The sequence below is a fragment of the Canis aureus genome, chromosome 10 (assembly GCF_053574225.1).
Source record: "Canis aureus isolate CA01 chromosome 10, VMU_Caureus_v.1.0, whole genome shotgun sequence".
NCBI classification, from domain to species: Eukaryota; Metazoa; Chordata; class Mammalia; order Carnivora; family Canidae; genus Canis; species Canis aureus.
In genome coordinates this window covers 18,810,932-18,835,583 of record NC_135620.1, presented here as the reverse complement: position 1 = coordinate 18,835,583, position 24,652 = coordinate 18,810,932, and the positions used below count along the sequence as shown (strand labels likewise).

The 24,652-nt window shown below is 37.1% G+C and overlaps 1 protein-coding gene across 1 annotated transcript in view; it reads left to right on the top strand.

The window, feature by feature from the left end:
- The window catches only part of FBN2 (fibrillin 2), a 242,819-nt gene that overhangs the window by 151,251 nt on the left and 66,916 nt on the right, over positions 1-24,652 (top strand). Inside the window, exons 17-25 of the mRNA XM_077911529.1 lie at positions 89-142; positions 1,718-1,843; positions 6,486-6,611; positions 11,378-11,497; positions 16,920-17,057; positions 17,901-17,951; positions 18,411-18,536; positions 21,900-22,127; positions 22,667-22,792. Coding sequence (XP_077767655.1) covers positions 89-142; positions 1,718-1,843; positions 6,486-6,611; positions 11,378-11,497; positions 16,920-17,057; positions 17,901-17,951; positions 18,411-18,536; positions 21,900-22,127; positions 22,667-22,792 — 1,095 coding nt within the window. The remainder of the gene's footprint in view (positions 1-88; positions 143-1,717; positions 1,844-6,485; positions 6,612-11,377; positions 11,498-16,919; positions 17,058-17,900; positions 17,952-18,410; positions 18,537-21,899; positions 22,128-22,666; positions 22,793-24,652) is intronic.

Sequence of the window (24,652 nt, the reverse complement as noted above, 5' to 3'; positions counted from 1 at the left end):
ATTTTTCTTCATGGTACTTCTGGAGTGATGTAAGTTACATGTGTATGGAGAGGTAGATTTTAATTTATGTATTTTTTTGATCTTCTAGCTGAATTCCATGGTCTTTGTAGTAGTGGAGTAGGTATCACTGTGGATGGAAGAGGTAACTATTCAATTCTCAATCTTACAGTATTTATGTGATTGATAGCTTTATGATTAGAACATGAATATGAATGTATTTAATATGTTAAAAATATATCAGTGTAAAATAATAAGATAAATTATCTCTTAGAACAGTGGTTATAAGCTAGGATGTTAATATGTAGATGTGCATGTTTCCTAGCAGATAAATACTTAACTGTTACATATTGTTGAAAATGTCCCTGACAAACTTCAACCATAATTTTGTGGGTACTGTTGCTTAGGAAGAAACTAGAGTTGGTACTTAGATTTTTTTAAAAAGTGAGTCATTTTAAATAAAAAAAAAATTGGTGCTGACATTTTAAAAATCTTTAAGACATACTTGATATGGATTAGGTTTGGGATTTACTACCCTAAAAATATGTTGTTAAGATTATTGATGCCTAAGAATACTGAGAGGATTTTAAATGTAAGTAAAGAAGTAAAATCTGTCGACATTTTCTTATTTTAAACTTATCAAGATGATCTACAAAATTCCACTCTGAAACCTTGAATATTAAATAAATACGTGTTTATAGCTTTAAGGTTCTTTTGTATACATAGAGTATATACATATAGTTTCTTTTGTATTATTTTTAAAGAAAACTATAAGATACTGGTAGTCTTCACTTTACATATATAGTCTTTTCTGTTTGTGTTTGAGAAGATTTTAGACACATTATAGATTAGTTACAGCAATATTGCATCTTTGCCATGAACATCAGAAACCAGAATGAAGAAACAAACTTTTACAAGGATGTTTCTCCCAAAAATGAAAAAGCTGGCGTTTCTGGCATATGTTAAGGTCACCCAAATTCAAGAAAACAACTGTTAGGATTAAAATTTGAGCATAGTGACCAAAATTTGATTTTGTATTTTTCATCCCTTCTCAGTATAGTCCCCAGCAGAGCCAACCACTTGTGGGAACTACAAGGTTGTTCAAACAAGCACATTGCTCCTCGAGTCTTACTGCCTATAGCTGACAGAGTAGTCCTGTTCATGGGTTATTGTAAAACATTGTGTTGTTAAGCATCCACATTTGAACTGTCCTCTCCATTAATTTTAACTTCTCAAGAATGAGAAATATTTATTAAGTATCATATTACTTACTTGACTGTAAAAAAAATGATAATAAAATAGAAATATTCCATGCCGTTGGGGACCATAAAATTATATAGGTCACCCTAATAAATGTTTGTCTTTTAATTAGATGGTTATAATACCTATCAAGTTAAATTTTCCTTTGGATTTTGAGCCAAGAGGCTATAAATTTCTTTATTAATTTTATCATAAATACCAGCACATTACATGGGTTAGTCCTTTTTATTTCTGCCAGTCTCCTTCATTTTTCTTTTAACTTACCATGGAATTATCCTGTAATCCCCCACTTTTATTCTCTTATTCCTTATTTTCATTTCCTTTCCCTTTCTGAAAGGCAGGCAAATTGTGGTTTTGCAGAGTTAAGCAGTTTATATGTTGAGCGGTCTTTATTAGACCTACATGTGTCAACAAACAATAAAATGTCTGTGAGCATTGAATTTTCCAACATTTAATGCAGATATCAACGAATGTGCTTTGGATCCCGATATATGTGCCAATGGAATTTGTGAAAATCTACGTGGTAGTTACCGTTGTAATTGCAACAGTGGCTATGAACCAGATGCATCTGGAAGAAACTGTATTGGTAAGTTGCCCTGTCTATCCAGGAGCCTACTGTATAGTTTCATTCCATGGATTCTAAGAAAAATCTAAATACAAATAAGTGAATAAAACTGCAGCTCTTACAGTTCCTCTTGTTTCCTTCTTACTAAAAAAATAAAAAATAAAAATCCACCCAATTCTGTTACACAGTAACAAACTTTTTAGTAGCATAACTCAGTATTTAAATCATTCTTTTCCTAAATGAATTGATGTGTACCCAGTTATTGGCCTGTTGTATTTCTACATACATCTTAATCCTATAATTTTTTTCACTGAGAAATTGAGAATTAACAGGGCAGTATGGATAATAGTAAGTTAAGAAAATAAAGTATTACAGGTTGAAAACTTTGACTTACAAAGAAACAACTGGTTACTGCAACTTACCCAAACATGATTACTGAGATAGGTTTTTCTTTTTGTAATTTATAAGAGAATGTGAAAACTCAGTTTATGTACTTAAGAATTTATGAAGAGGGATCCCTGGGTGGCGCAGCGGTTTGGCGCCTGCCTTTGGCCCAGGGCGCGATCCTGGAGACCCGGGATCGAATCCCACATCGGGCTCCTGGTGCATGGAGCCTGCTTCTCCCTCGGCCTGTGTCTCTGTCTCTGTCTCTCTCTCTCTCTCTCTCTGTGACTATCATAAATAAATAAAAATTGAAAAAAAATACTTTTTAAAAAAAAAAGAATTTATGAAGAGTGTAAACTTTCTCATGGAGCACTCGAGTCCACTTTTATAAAGTGAATGTTTTTAAATCCATCATATGTAATCATTGTTACATCTGATCATTGATGACTCTTATTTTCAAGTCTTGGTGACTGTACTTAGAAATACATTTTCCTACACTTGTCAGTACTGGCTCATTATTATTGAATATATTCACATGATCCTGAGTTGAAGACATAAATGTAGTCAAGTACAGTTAAGCACACAGGCACCCTGCTGAAAACAGGGAGATTTGGTGAGCATTTACACACTGAACACAGTTTGTGGCATTACTTAACTTTTTAGAGTAGGCATATGAATATTTTTGATAAAAATTAAAATTACATTTTATACATAAACCACATCTTCTTTATCCATTCATCTTTCGATGGACACCGAGGCTCCTTCCACAGTTTGGCTATCGTGGCCATTGCTGCTAGAAACATCGGGGTGCAGGCGATGTCCCGGCGTTTCATTGCATTTGTATCTTTGGGGTAAATCCCCAACAGTGCAATTGCTGGGTCGTAGGGCAGGTCTATTTTTAACTGTTTGAGGAACCTCCACACAGTTTTCCAGAGTGGCTGCACCAGTTCACATTCCCACCAACAGTGTAAGAGGGTTCCCTTTTCTCCGCATCCCCTCCAACATTTGTTGTTTCCTGCCTTGTTAATTTTCCCCATTCTCACTGGTGTGAGGTGGTATCTCATTGTGGTTTTGATTTGTATTTCCCTGATGGCAAGTGATGCAGAGCATTTTCTCATATGCATGTTGGCCATGTCTATGTCTTCCTCTGTGAGATTTCTCTTCATGTCTTTTGCCCATTTCATGATTGGATTGTTTGTTTCTTTGGTGTTGAGTTTAATAAGTTCTTTATAGATCTTGGAAACTAGCCCTTTATCTGATATGTCATTTGCAAATATCTTCTCCCATTCTGTAGGTTGTCTTTGAGTTTTGTTGACTGTATCCTTTGCTGTGCAGAAGCTTCTTATCTTGATGAAGTCCCAATAGTTCATTTTTGCTTTTGTTTCTTTTGCCTTCGTGGATGTATCTTGCAAGAAGTTACTATGGCTGAGTTCAAAAAGGGTGTTGCCTGTGTTCTTCTCTAGGATTTTGATGGAATCTTGTCTCACATTTAGATCTTTCATCCATTTTGAGTTTATCTTTGTGTATGGTGAAAGAGAGTGGTCTAGTTTCATTCTTCTGCATGTGGATGTCCAATTTTCCCAGCACCATTTATTGAAGAGACTGTCTTTCTTCCAATGGATAGTCTTTCCTCCTTTATCGAATATTAGTTGCCCATAAAGTTCAGGGTCCACTTCTGGATTCTCTATTCTGTTCCATTGATCTATGTGTCTGTTTTTGTGCCAGTACCACACTGTCTTGATGACCACAGCTTTGTAGTACAACGTGAGATCTGGCATTGTGATGCCCCCATATATGGTTTTCTTTTTTAAAATTCCCCTGGCTATTCGGGGTCTTTTCTGATTCCACACAAATCTTAAAATAATTTGTTCTAACTCTCTGAAGAAAGTCCATGGTATTTTGATAGGGATTGCATTAAACGTGTATATTGCCCTGGGTAACATTGACATTTTCACAACATTAATTCTGCCAATCCATGAGCATGGAATATTTTTCCATCTCTTTGTGTCTTCCTCAATTTCTTTCAGAAGTGTTCTATAGTTTTGAGGGTATAGATCCTTTACATCTTTGGTTAGGTTTATTCCTAGGTATCTTATGCTTTTGGGTGCAATTGTAAATGGGATTGACTCCTTAATTTCTCTTTCTTCAGTCTCATTGTTAGTGTATAGAAATGCCAATGGAATATTACTCAGCTATTAGAAATGACAAATACCCACCATTTGCTTCAACGTGGATGGAACTGGAGGGTATTATGCTGAGTGAAGTCAGTCAGAGAAGGACAAACATTATATGTTCTCATTCATTTGGGGAATATAAATAGTGAAAGGGAATATAAGGGAAGGGAGAAGAAATGTGTGGGAAATATCAGAAAGGGAGACAGAACGTAAAGACTGCTAACTCTGGGAAACGAACTAGGGGTGGTAGAAGGGGAGGAGGGCGGGGGGTGGGAGTGAATGGGTGACGGGCACTGGGGGTTATTCTGTATGTTAGTAAATTGAACACCAATAAAAAATAAATTAAAAAAAACTACATTTTAAAATAAAAATTAAACTACACTTCAATTTTAGTCTGCTAGAGTTGCTGTAACAAAGTAGCAAAATTTGAGTTGCTTAAAGCAACAGAAATTTATTTTCTCATGGTTTGGGAAGTCAGAAGTCTAAAATCAAGGTGTCCAGGGGGCTGTGCTCTCTCTCATGGCTCCAGGGGAAGATCCTTCCTTCCCTCTTCCAGCCTCCGGTGTGTGCCTACAATCCTGATGTTTCTTGGCTTGTTAGATGCATCACTGTGGTCACATGTCCATCTTTTCCCTGGGTATTTTCACATCATCTTCCTGCTGTGTTTCACATCATTTCCCCTTTTTTTATGGACGGCAGTCATGTTGGATTACAGCCTCCCCTAATGATCTCATTTTAACTTAATTACTTCTTAAACATGCCTGTTTCCAAATAAGGTCACATTATGACTTCAACATAACTTTTTTGAGGGACATATTTTAACCCACAGCACGGAATAGTGGATAAATTATTTGTAATACAGACACTTACTGCAACATACGATAATAGGGAAGTTTATGGTAATGCTTAAAATATAGAGTTAGTTTTTAAAACTCAAAATTCAGAATTGGAGCAAAAATATGACACTCAAAGGAAAAAATCAGATAAAATACAGAAAATAACATTTATCAGAGCTGATGGAATCATAGCAAATATTTTTCCAATCTCTGTTTTCCAAATTTTCACAACATATTGTGCATATTGTTTGGTAAGGCACAATTGTTATTTGCAAGATTAAAACAATATAAGTTGAAGGAACTATTCTCTCAAAATTGTAACTTTTATTTCTTTCTGTTATTAACTACATTAGAAAAAGTGAGTGTGGATAGGAAGAGAGAACTCAGTGTGAGCTTCTTAAATCTGAGCTGTAGACAATATTTTCTAGGCTGTTCTAGGCCATTAAAGGAATATACAAAATAAATCATTAATTTCCCACTAATAATGAATTGTTTCTGAAGTAAAAACTTAATGGAAAAAGAGTAGTAAACACCTTTTGTTTAACTGCCACTTAATGTGTTTTTATTAGAATTTTAATCAGAAAAAATGTTTTTAAAAATCATCTATTGTTTTTATTACATATAAATAAATCCATAGTCAAGTGAGTTTAATCTTTTGATATATTTCATTGGTGCTTTTAAATGTATAATATATGTGTGTGTGTATGTTGATGTATATTCATTCCAAGCGCTTCAAAACATTTTCACAGTAGCCACCAGTATAGAAATGTTCCATATGAGTCAAACCAAATATATTTTCCTTAATATCAATGAATGTGCTATGAGCACAGAAAGACTAAGAATGGCAGGGGGAGAAGGGTGAGGTAGGCAAAGGGGATTAAGAAGTGCCAACTTCCAGTTATAAAATAAATATGTCGTGGGGATGAAAAGTACAGCATAAGGAATACAGTCAATGTTGCAAAAACTTTGTATGGTTTGTACACTTATTACCATGGTGAGCTTTGCCTAATGTATATAAATACTGAATCACTATCGTGCAGACCTGAAGCTAGTAGAATACTGTATATCAACTATATTCAACTAAAAATATATTCAGTTTTTAAAAGGAGAGATGAAAAAAATAAATAAACAAACAAATAAATTAATTAAAAGGAGAGATGAAATCAAGGAGGGAGTGAGGGGAGGAATCAAATAAAAATAGAACCTTGCTGGTCTCTGGCCTATTCATTTCACTATGCCTGTCTCCTGTCTTCTACTGACTGCTTTCAGACATCGATGAGTGCTTGGTCAACAGATTGCTTTGCGACAATGGCCTGTGCAGAAACACTCCTGGGAGTTACAGTTGTACATGCCCCCCTGGGTACGTGTTCAGAACAGAGACTGAGACTTGTGAAGGTAAGAGCCATCTTCCTCACCATCGGGGTGAGTAGTAAGCACTAAGAGATATGCATGGACGTTGGTCAAGTACATCGATGAAAAAAAATAGCAAACAAACTATTGTCTAAATGTTTTTTTAAATATAATAATCTCTTTCAGCTCATCTGCCAGTTTTAGGAATAGCATGTACTGAGATGCCCGGCCAGTACATGTGACTCTTGATCTCGGGGTCATGAGTTTGAGCCCCATGTTCCTGTAGAGATTACTAAAACAAATAATAAATCTTAAAAAAGAGAGGAAGAAAAAGAAAAGAGCATGTACCTATCCCAGTTTACAAAATCTATCAGTTTGGTTCCATTCAGATCAAATATCAACACTTTGAAGTTCTGGCTGGGGTAGGAGGCGGGGGGTGCAAAGAGTTTGTTTTACTTGCTAAAATAAAATGGCAGATTTTTGTATGTTTTCTTTTCCCCTTTTAAAAACTACTGGGACATATTCACGCTGGCCTTGGGGGATCTGAATCGTAGTGGTAGAGTCAGCCCTGAGGCATTTTATTTATGAAATGAATGATAAATCTCAGAGGTTGGCCCATAAAATATTTGGGGCCTGAGTCAATATGGCCACCTTACATAAATCTATAGTCTAAGAAAATTGTCGTTTTCATTTGATTTAAAAGTTATCGTTTGGGTTTCTAGATCATAAATCACTGTTTAAAAAATATCTTCATTTTCTTCCAACCACATTTCTGTACAAGGGATGTTATGTGAGTGGCTTACATGACAAAACGCCTCATTTCCGCCGAGATACCAGCTGAGCAAGCAGTGCATTCAATTATGTTTTTGTTTCTTGATCAAAGTACTGTGTATTTCAGAATAATCTGTTATATGACTACTAGTCATTGTTCTTTTTAAGTCTCAATGTGTGGGCCTGTAGAAGTGTCTGATGACATTCTCAAATCCAGAAACTGCTGCCAAAGTCACTTACAAAAAAAAAAAAAAAAGATTTAATCTTTAATTAATTTGAACAGACCTTTCCTTATCTGTTAAAGTATTTATTTCGTAGTGACTCCATAGCCAAGAAAACAGCAATAGTAATATGATGCAAAAAGATGTTAACATTCTCTCTTCATCTTATTGTTTCATTTCAAAGCATTCTTGTGAACAGAAACAAGTTAGGACTTGAACAAGATGCCAGAACACAAATGACTCAGCTGAAGTCAATGAAATGCAATTACAACGTGCAGTTCTAAGTTTGGATTGAATTGGAGGGGCCATTGAAAAACAATAATTAGCCTGGAAAAAAGAAATAAGAAAACCTCAGTATAAAATGCACTTTCCCTAAACTTAGTCCTGATAACTGTCCTTTTGGAGGAGATCCTCAAAGAAAAGGGCTCACTCCCATCCTACTTGAAGATTTATCTTTTCCATAGCTGAGCAAAACTGCTCAAAACTTAAGAGTTTTGAAGATCTTTCTGTCAGATAGAAAAACTGCCTTTTCAGAGTAGCTCAGGCTTTGCCAATATACTCACCTAGAATGTTTCCTACTAGCACCCATTTCCACCCACTCTGACACCCATCATCCTTCAGAATTGCTCTGAGATACTTACTTTGTAAAAAGATATTCTAGCCATATTTCCTCCATTCATTTTTTTGGAGGATGGGAGAATGGATTTCAAGAGTTGTATTTTTTTTTCCTTATTCCCAGTTTTCTGCACTCCTTTCCACTGCCTTTATCCATTTTATAAACCTATTGTGTTTTTGAGGATAAGTTTCTGTTAAATGTCAAGAAACACTGAAAGCAAGAGCACTGTAGGACACCTTCTTGGTTTAACTGGAAAGCTGATGAACTGGTTTGCTTGCCCACAGTCACAATACTCTTTGGTGCTATTGGGAGAGAAGCACGTGATAGGGAAAACTAAACTGTCTTTGAATCAGTTTGATCCAAGTTCTGTTTGTGCATGGAATTATCAGTGATATTTATAGCATATTTCCACTATTTAACAAGTAAGATGGAATCAAAGGATATGAAGAGCCCAAATACTGAAACGTAAATCAAAGGCAGGGATTTGTCTGCCTATAGGAACAACTGAAGAATAGGAGTGAATGATGTTTAATAACATTGGATGACTACATAAATAGAAGGGACATTAATACCAATCAGGCAACAGCACTGGTTAGGATGAGTGCCCTTTACTTTTGTCCAGAGGATAATTATTCCCGATAAATCTAAGTATTTTCTTTAATACAAAATATATATCTGTCTTTCATAAGAAAGAAGTTCATGTTATGTAAATAAAAGAGAAATGACAGAAATATTTTGGCTCTAGCTTTATGACATTGGTGGAAATAAAAATGATTTATTGTGAGAAACCTAACCAAATAACTTATTTCTCACTTTGTTCCCACTGCTGAGTTATTTGCATTTTATTAAGTGGTTTTAAAAAAAATGACTTGAAAGCCACAAATCTCTTTTTCCCTTGGGTCTTCTAATTTCTACCATTGCATTTATACAGTAAATGTGTCTGCCTGGAGCACTTCTCTTTTTTCTATTCTTTATAAACTAATTTCCAAAGACTAAGCAGAGAATTATTAGCAGATTCACTGGAGACTCTAGCTTTCTCTGTACATATTTACTACAGTCACTAATTTTGCTTGTCATTCATGTTTTCAACAGGCTATTTTAAATATATAATAAATAGCAGTAATAATAAAGATCTTCTGATATTTCAGACTGAAGTTATAAAAAATTTATTTTACTTTTTTTGTTTGAGCTCTGCGAGTCTGTGAAAGTTAACATTTTTACAGCAAGCACTGTGGTTTAGATTGTGTTTCCAGTGACATAACTAGTTAAATGTAAACCAGATGTGCTTTGAAGTTTATTTCCAGGAATGTACAGTGAACTGTTTCAATTCCTGGTTCCATGACATTTGTAACATAAAAACATTGTATTTAAAGAAAAATTAAACAGTTGATATTTGTAGCTGTCATTGCATGTGTTTATAGTTTTGGAGTTCATAATTACTTAATTTAGAATAGGGATTTGAAAGTATATGACATTGACATTTTGCTTTTTGGGGGAGCTTCTTGTAAATGAAATTAATAGGTGAATTATATATAGTTTGTCCTCAGATTAGTTATCTCCTCTTTTTTTTCTTTTTTTTTTTTTTTGCTGATTCCTTTTTTACATTGTGGTTTTATTAAAAGAATTCTAATACTCTGGAATAGATGTTTTCCTTCCAAATATGTGCTGTATTTATAAAACCTGTTCTTCTATTTTTTCTTTGAAGAGGATTTCTTAGAACAAACAACCTGGAGAAAAAAAAAAAAAGATGCTTTCATATTTCTTCAGTTTCTACTTCAAGAATTAAATTAGTACCTGTGTACTTCTTTTGTAATTTTGAAGTGAAAGGAAAGTACATACCTATTTTTCACATTGATTTTTAAATTTGCATTTTAGGGCCACAGACTTGCAAATTAACAGTGAGCCCTGCCTTTTTGGGACCACTTTTGATTTATATTTGACTTGGGATGCTCAGGAGTAAGCATGGCAGCCTTTCAGTTATTTTCATGTTTTCCTCAATCTAATACTTTATATTTAACTCAAAGAGGTCTTTAGGAAAAAAAAAAAACAAACAAGTGCTGTGGTAAGCTCAGAAACCCTTATGTTCACCAGCAACAAAAAATGTGTTGAGATACGCTGACCTGTTTCAGCTAGTTATCTTTGCATCCCTTCTTTAGATTGAGTGGTTGAACTTATATCCTGAGGGTCACTTTTGGATATTGTTTCTAGTACTTAGAGTGAAGCCTGCATTTTTAATTAACTCCTGTTAAACTAATTCTATTGGCTTGAGATTTGCTTTAGTTACCACTTGAGAACACGGCTGTCCTCTGTTTACTTATGACCCTCAATAGCAATCGTTTAGAATATGCCATCTGATTTGATTAAGGACTCAAAGCAGATTAATGATAGTAAAAGTCTGTTTCAAGCAATTAAAGGTTCTTTTTTTTTATTTTACCAAAATCCGTTAGCTGTAACAGACTCTCCACACCATACACCTAAATGTGAGCAGAGAGAGAGGCAGATAAGGCCTGGAAAAGAATGCTCTACTCAGTATTAAAATTTCATCCCTTGTTTCTTGATTTGTACCCAGGACCTGGGAGTGAAAGCCGACATTGTGATACATTGTCTCTAGTACAGGCTTTTTATTTCTTCTAAAACCTCCCAGAACCACAGATGACAGAAATAGTCAACCTTTGTTTTGTGCACAGCATATTGTACCCGGGGTGGGGGTGGGGGATATATATATATATTTATATATATACTATATATATATATACACACACACACACACACTACTTTTATTATATATTATATATATACATATATTATATATATATATACATATATATGTATATATGTGTGTATATTATATATGTTGCTTTCCATGTATTGAGAATTCAGATTTCCCACAGGGCAATTATGTCTTACTGTGGGGGAAATCAATCCAATTTATGTAAGGTTGTAGTGAAATGGTGACGAGTAACATACTAACCCCTTCTGCAATACTGGGCTGATTCCTGTGGTCCTACTGAGCCCCTCATCTGCGTGTATCCATGCTGTAAAATTCATGTCTCCATTCCCCATTCACTTTATGCCTCATAGATCCATATTAAAACTGCAAGAGCCAAGTTTACCAGACATTCTGGCATAGCATGGCTTGTTGGAATAATATTTTCCAGAAACACATGGCAGTTCTAACAGAATCTTTTCCTTCTGGATTGTAGATATAAATGAATGTGAAAGCAACCCATGTGTCAATGGGGCCTGCAGAAACAACCTTGGATCTTTCAATTGTGAATGTTCTCCTGGCAGCAAACTCAGCTCAACAGGATTGATCTGTATTGGTAAGATTCACGCACAGTGTGGTGTTTCGGTTTCTCTGCCAACAGAAGGGGGGATGGCAGGCCTCACTGTGGATGAAAGCAGAGCGGGACCACAGGAAGCTAGTAATGAGGACTTACTCCAGTTGTTTGCTCTCATTATCGAGATAGGCGTAAAACATGATAGCATAAATGGGCAGGCTCTTGAATTTTGTTAGCTTCTCAGAAGCGTTCCTTTCGCATGAGTAGATGTATTATGCTGTGAGTTGTGAGCATTTGCATACCACACACATATTTATGTTCACTGCCTTGGGAATGCCTTAGGTACCAATACAACCCTTGCTGCATACTTTTTATAACAAGTTTCAAAACAAAAATGGGATAAGAATTTGGACTCGTTCACAAGACAAGAATTTGAGGATTTTAAACTTTAAACAAATAGAAGGAGTTTAATATTTTTTTTCATTTCACCCATCAATCATAAATGTATAGGCCCAGGGAAGAAAAGAGAACTGTTTTCTTGCTTTTGGAAATCTCTAAGGAGAAAGATTCCAAAACTTCCAAAGTGACATCTTTTCGTAAGTCTCAAAACATTTAAGGTTGGTTTGGGATAGTGAAGGTAGTACACATATAAGATAGTCTGATCTGTTACTGACAGAAGTAATTCAGTACATGTTCGGGGGAAAAAAACATACCTATCATTTTGTCCTGCCTCTCGTGTCTGTGGGCCCATTGGCCAGGCATAGGACAGTTCCTATGATTAGTTGGTATCCACCTTTAAAGTGAACTAATAAATCTATTATTTCCAAATAGGAAGGTTGTTTTAGTTTTATACAGTGCCAAATAAATAAGCAGTTTTTGTTTGTTATCTAGCCATTATGAATTTTCACTTTAATGTTTGTCAAATACAATAGTGTTTTCAGTATTCTGAACAATATTCAGCTGGATGGTAGAGTATCTGTTTGTTACATGAAGAGAAATAACCAAGTACAAGCTTATCAGTGAAAACCTACCCTTTGGAAATGCCAGCTCTTCATCTCTCAGTGAAGTGTAGCTGGTGAAATTTGAGCCTTGGTCAACTCTCCATTTAGGAAATAGACTGTCATCTGCCTGGGGCATTACTTTTTTTTTTCTCATAGAATTCCTTTGGGGGAAGGGCAGAGGTTGGATCAGGTGAGGCAGAAATATTTTTGCTAGGCCACAATTTCCAACTGAGATGTAGTCATTTTATTGTGCAAAGGAAATGAACTCAGCATTAATTAGTGTCAATTAATTGTCAATTAATATCAATTAATGTCTCAGAAAATTAAACCTATATGCCACTTGGGCATCAAAGGGTATCTTAGTTCTTGCTTCATCCTAAAGAATTTATTATTTTGGCCTCTTACCTTGTATTTATTAATAAAAAAGAAAAAAGACTTTTTACTCCAAATCATTATGTTGGGCAACTAAACACCACCATATTCTTCTCAGCAGTGTTACGAGTTTTTACTGGTTGTGATCAAATTTGAATATCCCAGCCTAGAGCTTCTCAGAAAGAAATTTACTTAATATTTTAAAATTTTAGACATCATTTTATCTTTTTTTTATTGAAAACAGAATTCTAGCTTTAAAAGGAAATAGATCCTAAACCATACACAGGAAAAAAAATAAGAAATTAACATAAAACATATGAATTCTACCTTAAAAGGGAAATAGATCATAAAAAATATACAAGAAAAACAGGAATTTTTTAATAAAGCTGACAGTGGCTCTAATTGGTGATCAGCCTGCAAACTGCTCTTTCCTAGGAGACAAGTGTCTATATTTAGAACTGAATAAAAACTCCCCAGTGTGATTACTAATTTAAAATTAAGTTAGAGCATATAGGAACTAGTTAGATATTTAGACTGCTTAGAGATTTAGAATATATTGTACCAACTCCCTAAATATAATCTTAAACTTTTCTGGAAATTGCTCCACAAAGGCTATTGTATTCTGGTTGAAAATGATTAAATATAGAGGTGCCTGGGTGGCTCAGGCAGTTAAGTGTCTGCCTTCTGCTTGGGTCATGATCCCAAGGCCCTGGGATCAAGTCCCACATCGGGCTCCCTGTTCCATGAGGAGCCTGCTTCTCCCTCTATCTCCAGCTCTCTCTCTCTCTCTCTGTCTTTCATGAATAAATAAATAATCTTTACAAAATAAAAAGATATGAAAATCTGATCTGCTAAATTTGCAAATTTAATTTATTGGACATTTAAAAATTATTTAAGTTTTGAAGTGCCTGGGTATCTCAGTGGGTTAAGTGTCTGCCTTCAGCTCAGGTCATGATCCCAGGGTTCTGGTATTGAGCCACATGTCAGGTTCCCTACTCAGTGGGGTCTGCTGCTACCTCTCCCTCTGTGCGCACTCTCTCTCTCTCTCTCTCAAGTAAATAAATAAAACCTTTATTTTTTAAAAAAAAGTTGTTTTAAAAAAGAAAATGATTGAATATAATAGAACAGTACATTTGATTAATCTTCCCTGCATGACATTGCTCAACATCTGAAGGCTTCGTGTAATGGAGACCAATTTTCTGTTATATTTGGCTTGGGTCTGCATGCTATCTTCAGGTTCCATGGACATAACAAGGACAGTATCCTCCATGGTGTCAGTACAGTGGTCCTTCCTTCTTTCTTATCTTCACTGTTAGCTCTTCATTCACCCCTTCTCAAGAAGTTTTGCATTTTTGGTTTTCTCTTCTCCTTTCTCTTTTCTGGCCCCTTGTGCTCAGTTTCCTTTGTTATGTCTTCCATATCCTCCTGCCTTTCGGCTTGAAGTGACTCCCTGGTCAGTCCTTGAACTTCTTGGCTTCCCTGTTTGTACTCTTGCTCAGATGGCCTCTACACTGACCCTCAGATGTATCTCTCATTTTTTTAACCTCCCCACTGATTCCATGTTTGTATTTCCAACTGTCTACACACTGTTTCCATTTGGATGCCTAATGTATACTTCAGATTTAGCATGGCCAAAACAACAGTCCCTATTTTTTGGCTTGAACCTGTGTTTCCTAGAATCATTTCTGTTTTGGCAAATGGAAATTCCATTTTTCCAATCAGCAGCCCCAAAACCTTGGGCTCATCTTTATTTTTTTTTAATTTATTTTTTTATTGGTGTTCAATTTACTATCATACAGAATAACACCCAGTGCCCGTCACCCATTCACTCCCACCCCCCGCCCTCCTCCCCTTCTACCACCCCTAGTTCGTTTCCCAGAGTTAGCAGTCTTTACGTTCTGTCTCCCTTTCTGATATTTCCCACACATTTCTTCTCCCTTCCCATGGGCTCATCTTTAATGTCTTTCTTTCAAATACCACACTGAATCCATCAGCAATTCCTGTCGATTGTATTTGACATTTATCTATATTCCAATCATTTCTCACCACCACCACTCTGCAATCCAAGCCCCTAGTATTTCTCTTTTTGATTATTACTGTAGCCTCTATATTATCTTTATTTTCTTGATATTTGCCACCCTACAGTCTTCACTCAAAGGTCCCTTCTCAGAACTTCTCTGACTACTGTAGACCATTTAAAAAACTTCTGCTTGGATCATGTACACCCTCAATACTGCTCATCCTGCTTTATTTTTTTTTTCAGAGTTCTTAACCAGCCCCTGACCACACAACCATATAAGTACACAATGTGTGCATGTGTGCATCTGTACATACACAGAAAAACAACCAGAGCCAGAGAGATGAATATGTATCTATGTGTATGTGTATCAGTGTATTTTGTAACTTTTAAGCTTTAATACCATACCAGCCAAAAGAAGCATGAAGTTACGAAGTAGAGCCTCTGAAATTAGACTATGCAGCTTTGACTTGTGATGGTGACACTATATTAGCTGGGTGACCTTGGGTAAACTAGTTGACCTTCATGAGCCTATGGTTTTCTCATCTGCAAATTATACATACTTAGAGGCTGTTTTAACAAATAAGTAAATGAACATGTGAAAAGCCTATAAGAAGGCTATAATTTGATACCTGATAAAAATGACCTGGTAAAAAAGTCTTTTTCATTTGCACCCTGGTTTTCACCCAAACTGAATCTCAAAGTAGAAAAAAGCAAAGTGAACATCTAGCTCTTCTCCACGGTTTTGCTCCATCCATTTCTGCATCCAGTCAAGGGATGCAGTTGTTTTCTTCTCACCTCTGTCCCTGAGGCTTTGGGGAGGCGTGACTTCCTCTTACCTGCTTGTGTCCAATCAGGAATCAGAAACTACAGCTTCTTCCTTCCTGGCTCTGCCAGTTTCACTGTAATTCTCTGTGTTTCCTATTATGCTTCTCTTTTATTGTTGAATCTAGCAGTGAAACTTTACTCATATTATTAAATGAACTTTGAGGTACATACTCTAAGAATAGACTTTTTCTTTATTGTTCTCCAAGGCTATGTGCTGCAGGTTGCTGTTAAGCTTCCATCAAAATGTTGTACACACCACCTGCATAGTGTTCACTTGAGAAGCTGGTCAAATGCAGGCTCCCAGGCTGCATACCTGCACACTGGTGACCTGCATTTTAACAAGAACCTTGGTCATGTTACACATTATCTGAATTGAGAACCACAGTACTGCAAGGAGAATGATTTTGTGTATGATTAATTTTACCTTATTTGTATTGGCCCTGTCAACTTTGACTGAATTCCTTGTGGCCATTCCAAAACCAGCTATTCAGCAGTCGCAGGAGGATCCTCACTTAAATTTGGTGTGGAAATGAAAATGTAAGAGTAGTAGTCCTAGACGGTTGGATACAAATCCTTTTTATATTGTCTCTACTATTTCTTCACATAGTTTACCATAAGCATTTTCTTTTGGAACTAGAGATAAAGCTATACATACAGTATATATAGGCAAACCCCTGAAAGAAAATACATCTCTGGTGTACCTTAAGTGGTGGCTTTATAGGTGATGTTTCTTTTCTTTATCTTGTCCATTTTTTGTAGATTATTCATCAAATAATTATCTTCATTTAGAGTAATACTACTTTCTTTGTAATAGGACATAAATTGTGTGTAGTATGTTTGGTGGGTTACAAGGAAAGGAAACTAAGGAATTTTACTTGGTAAAATCTTAAGTATCAACGCGTTTATCGTAAAAGATAAAATCTTATCAGTGTTTTTCACACAAGTAATGATCTTATCATGGTAGCACACTGAGTTTGTAAGTACCAGCATAAAATCTTGGACAATAGTGCCACTCATAGAGTATCAGCAGATATAATTGTATTAATTGTCCTGTCGTGTGAGATGTACATGCTACAATTATTTGATTTACATGTATGTAATATACTGTATTTTAAATAAACGTACACATAAATATGCTCAAAAAATATACATTAAAAGATTTTTAAAATAATGCTTTTGTTGTATATAAGTGAATTATATTACTTTCAGAGATGAGAGCTCGCCATCTCTTCCTATTCCTTTTCAGATAGCCTGAAAGGGACGTGTTGGCTCAACATCCAGGACAACCGCTGTGAGGTGAACATTAATGGAGCCACTCTGAAATCTGAATGCTGTGCCACACTTGGAGCTGCCTGGGGGAGCCCCTGTGAACGTTGTGAACTAGGTGGGAGCCTGTCCCAAGAGCTCCTTCTGGGCTTCTCACTGAAAGCTGTTCCTTCAACTAGGCAGGCACCTGTTTGACTCTGCATTGCATAGTGAGGAAGACCATAAGATCATTACTTCCCTAAAATGTCTTCTCTGGTGAAATTGATTCACTTGTTGAAATATGTATTTTTTTTTATCCTTTCACTGGAAGCAGACTTTTAGAGCATTTTAAATAAGAAAGGGAATTAGCTGGAATTTAGCTGCTGGGTGACTGTTAGTATCCTCCAGAACTCTTGTTTGAACATGTCCAAGTAGAATGAGATGTCTCTTTCCTTTAAATCCTTTTACTTATTGGGGATCCCTGGGTGGCGCAGCGGTTTGGCGCCTGCCTTTGGCCCAGGGCGCGATCCTGGAGACCCGGGATCGAATCCCACGTCGGGCTCCCGGTGCATGGAGCCTGCTTCTCCCTCTGCCTGTGTCTCTGCCTCTCTCTCTCTCTCTCTCTCTCTCTCTCTCTGTGTGTGTGACTATCATAAATAAATAAAATTAAAAAAAATAAAAATAAAAAAATAAATAAATCCTTTTACTTATTTACTTGTAATTCAGCTGGCAATGTGAAAACAAAAACAAATTGTAGGAAGACTCTGAGAATCTCAGTATGAGTCAACACCAACAGGAGTTAGCATCGTGTGTCGTGTGCTACCCTGAACTGTGTGGAGGACACCTGGAATCCTTGGCTTCAAAACCCCAGCTTGTGGGTTTTTTTCAGTTCAGCTAAGATTCCACTCTACTGTCTCTTGAACTTAAAACAGTTACATTTTCTTTTATAATGAAGTAAATATGTGTCCTTTTGTTCTCACAGATACAGCTTGCCCAAGAGGGTTTGCCAGGATTAAAGGCGTCTCTTGCGAAGGTAAGTGTATACTTGGACGTTACTGTAAGTCTTTAGAGCAGTATGTAAAATGAACATCCACACTGGAGATATTTATCATTTTTAAAAGCCTTGAAATTACAGTAAAAATACTCAGTGTAATCTACAAATGCTTTAGGTTAATACTCTAGGAAAACAGCATAGAGTTCCCCATCTCTCCTTTTTTTATGCTGCTGATTTTTCATGGGGACATCATTAGGCACTGAGGCACAAAACAGCTGGGAAAGGCGCATGTCTGGGCCATTTTATGGACAGGCAAGGCTGTGGTAATTTTCGCAGCTGGTGCCTAGGAAACCCAGGGGTTGCGTTGTGGAATATTTCTGTTCAACTCAAGTAATAATCCACATTGTATTACAGATTGAATATGCTCTATGGGAAGACTACACCTGCTTTTTCTATTTCTAACATCTTTATCCCTCTGCTTGCTTTATTTCCCTGCAGACGTTAACGAGTGTGAGGTATTTCCTGGCGTTTGTCCAAATGGACGCTGTGTCAATAGCAAAGGATCTTTTCATTGTGAGTGCCCTGAAGGCCTTACGTTGGATGGAACTGGCCGTGTGTGTTTGGGTAAGATTCATGTCTTTATGTATTTATGCATGAAATCAGCGATGAATTTTTCTTATTTCTTGGGCATTGACCACTTCAAAATCATTGGGTCTCTAGCTGGAAAACTGACTTTAAATGGAATATCTGATCGGGAGAAATCGCTAGAGGATATTTTTAAAGTGAATGTTGTTTAAGTGACATGGTTTCTGTAGAATACAGAAAGTTGGTACTGCTCAAAACCTATCTCAAAAGTTACTTTCTTTAATCAGATATTTTAAGCAGTTCAGTCTTTGTTTCACACTGGCCAGTGGGTTAAGAGAACCATGTATACTTTGAACATAAAAGAAAAATTGGAGACTAGTGTTTAGGGTCAACATTTATCATCAGTTCATTAGCAGCTGCACTCTTAGTGCACTCTGAGTGGGGAAGGTCATAGACAAGGTTATTGTTGTTTCTCTCTGAAAACACTGCCCAATCCTAGTCCTTCCTTTACCACCTTAGAGTTTAAGTTTTCCTAATGCTTTATTTTGTAAAGATCTAAAATGAGGAAGCTCTTTCAACATCATTGTATAGAAATGCCTTTTTGAGAGGTGCCTGGCTGGCTTACCTGGTAAAGCATGTGACTCTTGATCTCAGGGCCATGAGTTCAAGCCCATGTTGGGTATAGAGATTACTTCAAATAAATAAATAGAAATAAAAGCAGAAATACCTAGTTGACTTTATCATTATCCGGGTCATATTTAACTGAATCTGAATTCCATGACTGAAAAAGAAACTTTTCTTAATTCTCTATTGTATCTAAATAATGTTTTATTAACTTAAGGGCCTTTTTTCCAATATGCTATAGAACAGTAAGTTTTTAATTTGTAAAATAATTTTATATAGGTTTGTATTTGAACTTTATGCTTGAAGACAAAATAAGAGCAATGACATTGTTAGATTCAAAGATCTTAAAAAAAAAAGATCTTTAAGGTATTTAAATATATAGGTGATTTTTAAAGTTAGTAATACAAAATATTTGCAGAACCATACAGGTTAGTTATTATAATTAACACAATTTAATTTTAAGCTAATTTTTAATAGTATATTTAAATTAGAATACAAAGTATGACTATAAAGTCACATGGAATTCATTAGAAATTATAATTTCTAACATCCAATAATAAAAATTATTTTCAGATTTTTATTGTTAAATTATCTAAAAAAAGCTTAGAAAAAATAAAGTCTCTTTTGAAGATGTCAAATAATAACGTAGGTATAGTCAGATGATTAATATCAAATTGCTTTCAGTAACCAAAGGATGCTATATGTGAAGATATATCATGATTGTAAATTATCACTCAATAAAATAAATACCCAATAATATCACTCAAAGTTGAACCTTTCATAATGTTCTAAGAGGATATATTGGAGTCTTATCCAGGTACTTTGATTAAATCTTTTGGTCACTACTTGAATTATGCTACAAAAATGAATTGTGGCTGGGCATGTAAGGAAGTTTCAAGGAGAGACTGACATTTGAGAAACATAAAATATCCTGAGAACCGAAGTAGAGATAAACTGCTTTGATAGAAACTGATCTAGATCAGAGGTCCAAATTCAAATAGTTCCAGGATCTGGCAGGTGACATAAATGAGTGAGCAAGGCGGTAAGAAGGAGTAGTGAGGACCGCAGCAAACTCTAGAGCACATATACTATCCAGAGGTTTCAAAATGCACATTTTAATTTCTGCACAAGTTGGTGAAAACATTTCAAAGCCATATGTGACCAGTGTACTGTGTTTTGATTCCTGAGGCAAAAATGATATGGATCTGTGTATCAAAGACGCAGGATTACTCTGGCAGGCTCTCATAACTCTTTCTTTACATATTAAGTTCAATTGGTTTTGGGGGTAGGAATTTGTTTCATTTTTTTACTTAATCTCACTTCTTGAGCAAATTACTTGAGTGACCTCAGAAACAGTTTAACTCAGTCCATAGTTCTCGGAGTACCTAAATAAAACTTGTATATCTTGCTAATAAGATCCTTACTTTCCTGGTGACAGTGTTAGATGGGGTTGGCTGTGGCTGAGAACAGCCACTGGGTGCCTTGAAGTCATGAGACTCTGTGGATTACTGTCATACCTCACAATGTGGATTACTGTCATACCTCACAATGATGGAGAGCATGGCTTTGGGGTTGGCATCCGTGCTGATACATAAGGTGGCATCATCTACTGTGAATACTTGTATTCAGTCTACCAAATCAAAATGAAAATTTACCACAATGCTTTCTTTCTTTATTTTTTAAAATTTTTTTATTTCTTTCTTTAATAACAGGACTTTTTATAGTCTTAAATAATAATAATAATAAAATTAAATTTAAAAAATGAAAACAGGGCTTTTTAATTAACTATCCTTGGAAGCATATTTGGCTGTATGCCAGAGGAGGTTGCTCAAGTTAATGCTACCTTTGCTTGAGCTCTTGACAGAATCAGTGGTGACAGTAACTAAAATAGTAAACACATTTATTTGTTTATGTTTATATTTCCATTAGGGATGTTTTACTCTGTTAAACAGTTGTCAGGTTTAGGAAAAGATTTAATGTCTTGAAATGCTTTCATCAAATAAAACCTATTATTTGATTAAAGAAAACTGTTTGGCTCTCTTTATCCACATAGCCAACTGTTTGTAGTTGGACCAACAGCTCTGTTGATTAACAGATAAATTTGTTATTTATAGACCATGCTAATTTATCCTATCTCATGACTTGTCAGTCTTCTCAGGTCCTGGTACGTTTCAAGATGGAAGGGAAAGTGTGACATTTGAACAAATAATTTGGCTCCTTACTAGGGCAGATTTACATAACACAGGACAAAGACCATGATGCAAAAAGTAAATTTGACAGAAAAAAAACTTTAAATGCAAAAACATTCTTTTTCCCTTGTAAAGCTGTTTTAATAGTTGTCCCGAGTTGGCAAGTAGATTACAGTTGATCATTTATTTCTCACTGAGACATGACAGATCTGTTCACAAGCTATTTTAAGCAATTCAGTGAATGAGAAGAATCTATCACTAAATTATCTCATTCTTTCTAAAGTGAGCAATACAAAAAACGGATCATGGGTGATGATGTGAAAGAGTTTGGTCACAAAGGAACCTTTTCTTCTTTGGTTCCTTGAAGAAGGAAGGTGTCTTGTGAAAATTAATACTGAAGAGAACCCACTTTTGCTCTCTTTAAGTGACTGTCATTACAGAGTCTATTCCAGGAGGTCAGGGACTCTGCGTCTTACCTGTTACCATTCCGAGCTGGGCATCATGCCAGGTGCCTAGCAGAAACTCAGGATATGAGTGGTCAATGAATGTGACACCTTCATCTCACAGTGTGATTTCACTTGCCATGTAGACATCCGCATGGAGCAGTGTTACTTGAAGTGGGATGAAGATGAATGTGTCCATCCTGTTCCTGGAAAGTTTCGCATGGATGCCTGCTGCTGTGCAGTTGGGGCAGCTTGGGGCACAGAGTGTGAGGAATGCCCCAAACCCGGCACCAAGGAGTATGAGACGCTGTGCCCCCGGGGGCCGGGCTTTGCTAACAGAGGGGACGTTCTCACAGGGCGGCCATTTTACAAAGGTAACCGTCAGGGTCACCTTGACCTGTGCACTGAAGCTCACCTCCCACAGTCTCTCAGAGTTGGTTTTGCTTTAAGCCTATAATTTGCCACTTTGTTTTCTTTGTTAAATGTGATTTGTGGCCAGCCTTACGGCCCAGGAATATAAATCACCTATATATAGGCTGTTATTGAAGTAAAGAATTGTAAAACTTGCCACTAATCCCACTTTTCATCCATCATTCCACACTGTCTCTCTGCTTTCCCTCGCACAGCCTGACCAGATGCAGCCCTGACATAGCGAAAAAGCTCCCTATCCGCCCCCTAAACCTTATCTGACAAATGGTCAGAGAGAAAGAGATCAGAACTCTTCATTAAAAGTGCAGAATCTTTTTGCTTCTACAACTTTCTATGTGGCATCCATGTGATCACTGACAATGTTGAGAGCCCCTGTTTGGACCTGAGAACATGATTTTCCATGGTGATAGATTTTCAGTTTTAACTAAGGAACCTGTTCTTTTATATCAAGTGGCTCTACATTCCTGCTTTGTTCTGTTCTCAGATATCAATGAATGCAAAGCCTTTCCTGGGATGTGCACCTATGGAAAGTGCAGAAATACCATTGGGAGCTTCAAGTGCCGTTGCAACAGTGGCTTTGCTCTGGACATGGAGGAAAGAAACTGCACAGGTAAGCCAGCTCTTTTGTCGTATTTGGCAAACCCTGGCTCTCCTTCTTCTGCTGGTGGAAAGTGCTGCCTTTCAAAAAAGCTCCTATTTTGCTTTTTGCTTTTTTTCCCCCTGCTCTTAAATCACTTCTCTTACTGACCAGTTATTGTGGGAGCTGCACAACAGCATGAAGATGCTGTTTTACCTGAGGAACAACATAAAAATAGGATTTCCAGGATAATGAATACTGAAGACTATAGCAGTCATTGATTGTATAAATGATATATAGTATCTGTCAAGGATTTTAAAGTTTGTAACAGAGCGGTTGTAACTTCCTTTACTCACCTGTGAAGAGCTCCAGTTGCCATCTATATCCCTGTCCATACCTGTTCCCTTTAGTTTAAAAAGATAAAGTCCCAATTTTTCTACGGTATTAAATAAATTAGTCCAGACACTTGAAATCTATCTTCAAGATCTTATTTTCACAACTCTATTCATGTTCTCCTTGGACTGCTTCCTTCCCTCTTGCCCTCACCCCTGCAGCTGTGTTCTGATCCCCGTGAAGCATGCTTCTGACTCCCTCCTCACTCCCTGCTGCATGAGGTACTGGGGTCCCGTGTTGCCTCCCCATCCCCAGAGCATTTCCAAATTGTAGTGTCCACCTCTCCTGCTGCCCTAGCTCCTCACTCCCACGTGGCTTCCCTGCTTGGCTCTCCAGCGTTCGGTCTGGGAGCACCTACCTGCACCTCACACCATTGCCTTCAGCCAGACTCTAGGCTGCTCTGCGACATTGTTCACCTCTTCACCCTTGACTGACTCTCCGCTCCACCTCTAAACCTCCTCTGGCCCACATGTCCTTTCAGACCTCTGCTGCTGCCTCTCTTCTTTCTTGACCTCCACTTTCATGGCCAGATCTCTTCCTGCACACCCCTCTCTGTGGCAGTGAGATTTCTACTCTTCCACAGTTTTCCAGTCTTCCACATGCCCTCAACTGTGGCTACTCCTTCTCTAGCCCTTGTGAGCACACTCCCTCCTCTCTCTGAAGCACCTCCCTCTCTTTCCTCTTACTTTCCCTGGACCTAATAACAAGTTCAAACCATTTCCTCCACCATTTCCTCCCTTGTACTGCCACCCCATTTCCCTGCTTTTCTCTCTCCTCTCTCTCCTGAAGAGCCATTTGCTTTGTAAACCCATGTAATTTTAACTTCTGTCCTCCCTCATTCAGGCACATATACACTCTCTCTCAGAACACCTTTGTTGAGTTAAAAAAAAAAAAAATCCCTTTATCCTGGTGCATATTCTCCATGGCCTCTCCTGGCCACTTCCCCTCCTCCACTTTCTTCTCCCTTGATCTCCATGGTACATCCCTGTCTTCCATCATCCTTCTATGCCTACGATGTTTCTTCTCTCATCTTCATAGCTTCTTTCTGCCCATAGCATTTTCCAGAGTCCTCTGCCTCTCCCAGCTGCCGGTGCCCCCATGCCATCACAGACGGGCTCTGCTGAGCAGACTCCTGGATGTGAGCCCGTTCTCTCCTCTGCCGAGTGCTGCTGCCGCACTTGAACCGTTGGCAGCTCCCCTTGGCTTTAGCCTCCCTCTGTCTCAACCCTGCCCCTTCTCTGCCTAGGGTCTTCCTTGTACGTAGCAATAGCATCCTTTCACTCAGCATAGAGGCCTCAGACTTCATTTTGACCTCTCCCTCTCTTGGACAAGGATAAAGTTATATGTGGTCTCCATTGCAGGGACTGTTTCAAGTACTGTCCTCTTTCTTCAAAACTATCGCAGGTGCCAGCTCAGCTCCCCAGGAAACGGACTCTGAGCAGAGATTAGTGCATAGACAAGTTCCTGGGGATTGCTCTTGGGATCAATACCTAGGGGAGG